A 7373-nucleotide genomic window follows, 5' to 3' on the forward strand; every position below is an offset into this window, starting at 1 on the left:
ATTCGTTAAAGGTAAAACTAGCTAACATCTCTGAAACAAGTCTACCTACTTTGTAACCAATGGAACATCATTTCTTAAAAGATCTGCATACAACATAAATGTTTTATAAACATGGTCGCTTTGTTAGCAAAGTTCAGGGACCCATCCCTTGAAAAGCTTATGGTACATTTATTTTTAATCTTTACTGTGGACTATTAGGGACCCATAAAAATTAGCTACTACACTGGTCAAGCGATCACAATATATAATGTTGCAGGGTCAGTTTTCAGCCCTGAAATATACAATCCAGACTCTCTGGGACAGTTGAAAACCAAAACCGAAATTTAAATTATAAAACACATAAATAATGAAAGTGCTTTGCTATATTGTTTTATGCACATATTTCCATATTTCATAAGGCCCTGCATCCTGAATTTAATATCACTTTCAAGTCTTCAGCAGCATAAAACCCTATAGTGCAGGGGTTCTGTCTCTTTAGGTGCTGTGTAGCTATGGGTGTGGGTGCTTGGAGCTAAACTAGAAGTTCAGTTTCACCCACATCACTGTGTAAGTAAACATAAGCATTAGACTGACACCTGCTCTCCTTTAGGTACCTCAGCCATTAGCTGCAACTGTTCTTTCACCAATACAACAAGCAACTAATGTCTCCATTAATAAACATTTCCTCACCTCAGTGAGGCATCAGACACCTTTTGAGTTTACATTCTGAATAAAGCAAATACAATACAAATCTTGTGCTTTTATATTGTTTGAGGGAAAAGTGTAAAAAATGATCCCTCTACTTGTTGGAAGTGTGGAAATGCTTAGTACTAATAGGAGTTAATCGTGTTACAGAATTATACAAATATCACAACTTGTGTAGCTGCAGTTAGACAACAAAATGTACTCAAAATAGCCTTGATCTGTGTAAGGATTTTAAATTTAATCTATAAATATTTCAAGCTAAATTTGTTTTCATGTTTTATTAGTTCAGCTACAAATTATTAGTATTATTTCTTTAAGATTGTATGTATTATATATATACAGTATATATATATATATATATATAAACATGTATGTTTATGATTTCACTTTATCGTTATCAGATCCAATTTAAAGATAGGTAAGATATATCAGGGTTTTTTTATATATGTTTAAACGCAACACAAAGAGAATAAATTGGGAACCCGCTTTCGAATTTGCTCTAATAACTATTTTCAGGGAAACCTCACATTTGAGTGGTAAAGTGTAAGGTTGTTCTTCTGCCGGCTGTAAACTGACATAGACTTGGAGCGTTAACTTTAGCATTTCAATTAATGTGACATAAATAAGTAACCTTAAAATTAAAAGCTGATTTAATTGGGAAGAAATATCTTTCCCTGGGGAACTTTAGAATTCAGCGCACAAATAGTTAAGGCAGTTTTGAACAAAGCTCGAGGCGAGATTGGGCGGGGTTAAAACGGATGCTGAGCTTCTGATTGGCTGCCTGGGAAATGATTAATATGCAATGAATGGGCAGCCCCGCCATAAACGCCTCATAACAAGGCAGCTGAGGGAAGTTTGTGTAGAGCCGTCCTGAGCACTGAACTTGCGCGGTCTTTACTTTCACTAATACCCCGCACTTCCCGCACGGCCTCCCCATGTATAGCATGTTGGACACCGATCTCAAAAGCCCCGTGCAGCCCCAAAATGCTTCCAACGGGGGCAGCGTTACTCCGGGGGGCAAAAGCAACGCGTCTACTCCAGACCAGGACCGGGTCAAGCGTCCCATGAACGCCTTCATGGTATGGTCCAGGGGACAGAGGCGGAAGATGGCCCAGGAGAACCCCAAGATGCACAACTCTGAGATCAGCAAGCGGCTGGGGGCGGACTGGAAGCTCCTCAGCGATGCAGAGAAGAGACCGTTCATAGACGAGGCCAAGAGGCTGCGGGCTGTGCACATGAAGGACTACCCGGATTACAAGTACAGACCCAGGAGGAAGACCAAGACGCTCCTGAAGAAAGACAAGTACTCCTTGCCCGGAAACCTGTTGGCTCCCGGGGTCAGCCCGGTGGGCAGCACTGTGGGAGTTGGACAGAGGATTGATACTTATGCCCACATGAATGGCTGGACTAATGGGGCTTACTCCCTGATGCAGGACCAGCTGGGTTACTCCCAACACCCAGGTATGAACAGCCCCCAGATCCAGCAGATGCACAGGTATGACATGACCGGCCTGCAGTACAGCCCCATGATGTCTTCTGCCCAGACCTACATGAATGCAGCCTCCACCTACAGCATGTCACCTGTCTACAACCAGCAGACCTCCACAGCCATGAGCCTGGGATCCATGGGGTCAGTGGTGAAATCTGAGCCCAGCTCACCCCCTCCAGCCATTACCTCCCACACTCAGAGAGCCTGTCTGGGAGACCTGAGAGATATGATCAGCATGTACCTGCCTCCAGGTGGGGATGCCAATGACCCATCCTCCCTCCAGAGCAGCAGGTTGCACAGCGTCCACCAACATTACCAAAGTGCTGGGACTGGAGTAAATGGCACTGTACCCCTGACTCATATCTGACTAATACCCTAAAGGACGCATTGCTTGCCTAGCAGGCAGATCAGGACTTCTTTTATCAAGTTTAAGGACAAGGAATCAAAAGGGTGTTTTTGTGTTCTTATATCTTGTTTTTAATTTTGTACAAAGTTTGCGCAAACTTCCTTTTAGAGCACAAAATATTCTGTATTTTTGGGGCATTCTGTGGACTTGTAAGAGAAAAAAAACAGATGCACTCTTAAACTGGCTTTCCTTTATATATAAAAGGATCTTGTATCCCCTTTCTAGAATTTTAAACAATGGGAAGAACATAAAGCAGACATCTAAGGTTTACACGTTTTATTCAAATGCTCAACACCTGCTTGAGTTTTATCCAAAACTAGACTTTATCTTTTTGTTTTTTTCTTAGACTGTATAAGAGCTGTGCGGGTCGCAAACGCAAGTTGTTTGTTTTTCTTAACTTTATTTTTTTTATTTATAGTTTTTCCATCAGACTGTAAACTTATGTAAATGTGTTTATATTTTGTGTTTTTAATGTTCATGACAAACTACTGTGAATCTTGTTTTAACATATCTCCCAATGGGAAATGTCCTTAGTTTTTGCTTTTTTCCCCTTGGTTTATAAAGATTTTAAATTGAAAGAGACATCCAATAAATTTTTTTTTTCTTCGTGGAACACGAGTCTTCATTTTCTGCATGCAATCATTTTAATTTTTTTTTTCTCACTATTTTAAAGCTTACTTTGTTTTAGATTAAAAATTGTTTTGATGTCACACTATTAAATTAAGTCCTAAATAATGGCAATTTAATAATTGTATAAGGCCTGGATATATATATATATATATATATATATATATATATATATTGCCATTTAGGATTATTTTCTTTTTTTGAATCGTGATATTTAGCTATATGCTATATTTGGGAAATTTTAGGGATATATTTCTCTCTTCTTTACAAAGTGGGAATTGTTTATGTAGTTTGACAATTTTCACATTAGTATAACTTTATTTTATACCCGATTAACAAAGCTGTAGTTATGATGAATATACAGTTTTACATTGCTTGCATCTCAGTATAAACTACCTTCTAGTTGCAAACCCAATACAGGTTAACACAATATGTAACATTAAATACAGCTGTGTGGACTGTGCCTTTCCCTGGGGCTAGTTTAGGTAAATTGGAGAAGACTATGCCTCATCCAATCTCAGTTGATACAAATTGGGAAGATAAATGTTTATATACACGCTGCCCCTCCTCACAGCTCTAGGTTGGACATCACCTACCATCTGTTATGTTGCCCAGAGCTATACGGTTTCACTAGTGTTCCTAGACAGTCCTGCCATCTTTTACCAGACACTTAATATATTACAAATAGCTATCTAATACCCACCAGCTCCTCAGTGTAGAAGACACTGATTAGAGCTTGGTACAGGTGTGCAAGTTGTATGTTTTTAAAAGGTTAGTGTAGGAAATAAAATTCTTTATTTTAAAAACTCTTAAAATCCTAACCCAGCTAACCAGACTGCTTCAGCTTAGTGTTATCTTGAAATACTATTATTTCACCTACATATTAATTTGAGCTTTACGAGTGTGTGACAAATTCTTATGAATACAATAGAGTTTCAGATAAATATATATTACCCAATTGGTAATATCGTTTCTTTTGCACTTTTCACAAGCGCAAGACCGCTTGTGCCAATGATAATTGAGGGTTTGTTTTGGATATCAAATGCATCGACATATTGGGCTCACTTTATCTTGTAAGACTTTTATTTATTTTAAATTCCAGCCAATAACTGCTCTATGGGGAATAACGAATATTCTTAATTTTATAAACCAACTTTCGAATAAATCAGAATTCTACCATAAAATATATAAAAAAATATGTACAGAGGTTGTAGCCAATAATTCACTCTGAAAGTGATGAGATCATTTTCCTATAAAAAATTCTAGTAGTTTTAAGTAAACGGGATATTTTAGGATCTGATATTTCTGACTTGGGGCATAATGATAATTTTAGAAGAGTTTATGTATTGCTTGTTCTACAAATTCCACCTTTAGAGTATAACTTTTTTTGTATTAAACACAACTTGATAAACGATTTGCAATTCAGTTCTACTATCATTTGTCAAAACCAGGTAATATCGGAATTGGTATACAATAATCAAGTTATCCAATAATGTAGCAGGTATGCATAAGGAGATTGAGTAACCAGGTTACCTATAGCTCTAACCTATGTGCAGTATAACTGTCACTTATACACTTAGCACTATAGCAACCATAAGAGTCTGTTCTTTTTCAGATTTTTAGAGTAAGGTTTTCATTTCTCTTTAGCCCTTTGGTGTTTCATATTTATTCGTCTCATTTCTATACTAGTTATAATTATACTCTCACTTAACTTCCTTATGAAAATGGGAACCTCATACCATGCCCTTTGATTTCTAGAGAATATATTTACGGTTTTGGATGCTTAATACATTTCTTTCAATTCAACAACATACTTTTCTTCATAACTTTTAACTCTGTATTTTAAAATACTCTGTATATTAATTTAAATATTAACTGTTGTCCAGGGTTATCTCTTAAATTTAGAATGCAGCAAGTTAAAAATATAATGTATTTGATGATTAATCAAGAATATACGGTTAGTTCAGGTGTGTGTGTGTATATAGATATATATAGATATAGATAGATAGATATACACATACGCATCTGAAAGGGAAACAAAATTACATTTGCATTAGAACCCTTCAGCAAAATTTATTTCCCCCCCCCCCCCCCCAAAGAATGTGTGGTGGTGCTTCCAGGTGAGACATCAGTTTATTAATAATAGTAAATACATAGTTTGAAAGGGTCATTAATGTAGATCTAAGTGATTATATATTAAAATACAGAGAGGAGTAATTACTCAGTAACATACAGGAAACACTTTTTTTTTAGCTATATGGCTGTATTGACCTTGTCTTTAACTTTAGTTTCATAAACAAGGTTCTTCTATTCTACAAGCTATATGCACAACTGAGATCTAAGCTCTTATATTTGGTCCCAATACCCCCCCACTCCCCCTGTTTTGCGAGTTTACACACAAGTGAGGTCTCAGATCATATACCAGTCACCTGCAACCCCTTGATGATGATGATGATGCTGCTGCTTTTTTACATGCAGGGACTTGAAGAGAAAGGATGATAAGGTGCTGGGCTTGACCAGCATCAGAAGGAATAACAATATACTAGGTTTACTGGAAGAGGTGACTATAGATTTTGCCACTACAAAAACCTAAAGATTTGCATAAACCTACTTATAATAATCATTGTATATATGGGAATTAATACCACAAGATGAAACAGAGAAAATCGCAGTGCAAATTTTAAGTGAATAAAGTAAATTGTGGTTTTTAAATGATACAAAAAAATGTCTTTAGAACCACTCAATCAATTTTACTAAATGACTATCACTCATATACTACTAAGGGTGAGTTCACGTCCAGAAGATTAAAAGTGCTGGGTATAAGAAAGTTACAATATTACAAAAAGGAAAAAAAAAAAAAAATAACTATAGCACTCTTTCAACACTCACTTATATATATATATAAAAAAAATAATAATAATTAAACACGATATATACATAGGCAATAAAACTTAAAGGGATATGAAACCCAAAACTTTTTCCCCCCAAAGTTTAGAGTAAACTTGTGTACACAACTTTCCAATTTACTTCATTTATACATTTTGCGTCATTCTCTTGGTATCCTTTCTTGAAGAAGCAGCAATGCACTACTGGGAGCTAGCTGGACACATCAGTATACCCTTCAAAAGAGTCTTATATGCCACCACCAATCAGCAGCTTGCTTCCTGAGCTTACCTAGGTATGCTTTTTAAGCAAAAGAAGAACAAAGCAAATTAAATAAAAGTATTAAATTGGAAAGTTGTTTAAAAGTGCATGCTCTGCATGAAACATGAAAGAATAAATTGGGTTTCATGTCCACTTAAAGGGACACTGCACCCAAAAAATTTCTTTCGTGATTCAGATTGAGCATGAAATTTTAAGCAACTTTCTAATTTACTCCTATTATATCAAATTTTCTTCATTCTCTTGGTATCTTTATTTGAAATGCAAGAATGTAAGTTTAGATGCTGTCCCATTTTTGGTAAACAATCTGGGTTGTCCTTGCTGATTGGTGGATACATTCATCCAATAAAAAAGTGCTGTCCAGAGTACTGAAACAAAAAAAAGCTTAGATGCCTTCTTTTTCAAATAATGATAGCAAGAGAACGAAGAAAAATTGATAATAGGAGTAAATTAGAAAGTTGCTTAAAATGGCATGCTCTATCTGAATCACAAAAGAAAAAAATTGTTTACAGTGTTCCTTTAACTTTCATCTAAATCTTTACAAGTAAATTTTAAAAGTGGTAATAAACCAAATGCAACTACAAAAAGTCAGAGGAAAGTTACATGTATCCAGATCCTCAACAAAATGATCACAAAGAATGCATATTCATAAGGAGATATCAGGCTGGACTAGGAGGCCTATTGTGGTGCACTGCACACATAACAAATCCCTAGATCAAACAGACTATAATTTTGCGAGTACCCAAAAGTTGGGACAATAATTGGGCTTATTCTATAATAAACCACAATTATTTTATCAAAAAGGTTTAGGGAATGCCCCCACTGCACAATAATCCTTAAAGGGACATTAAACCCTAACATTTTCTTTTATGATTCAGATAGAGAATACAATTTTTAAAAAGTTTCCAATTTACTTCTATTATAAAATGTATTTTATTCTCATGTTATTATTTCTTGAAGAGATACCTAGGTAGGTAGCGTGCACATGCCTGAAGCCCTACATGA

At 36.0% G+C, this 7373-nt stretch overlaps 1 protein-coding gene across 1 annotated transcript; it reads left to right on the forward strand.

Moving 5' to 3' along the window:
- The first annotated feature begins 1538 nt into the window (after window positions 1–1538).
- On the forward strand, window positions 1539–3192 carry LOC128639456 (transcription factor Sox-3). The gene has a single exon (XM_053691602.1). It carries the CDS (start codon window positions 1620–1622, stop codon window positions 2538–2540), a length of 921 nt encoding a protein of 306 aa, XP_053547577.1. The 5' UTR covers window positions 1539–1619; the 3' UTR covers window positions 2541–3192.
- Window positions 3193–7373: the final 4181 nt, after the last annotated feature.

Source organism: Bombina bombina, chromosome 1 (assembly GCF_027579735.1).
Source record: "Bombina bombina isolate aBomBom1 chromosome 1, aBomBom1.pri, whole genome shotgun sequence".
In the NCBI taxonomy this organism is placed as follows: Eukaryota; Metazoa; Chordata; class Amphibia; order Anura; family Bombinatoridae; genus Bombina; species Bombina bombina.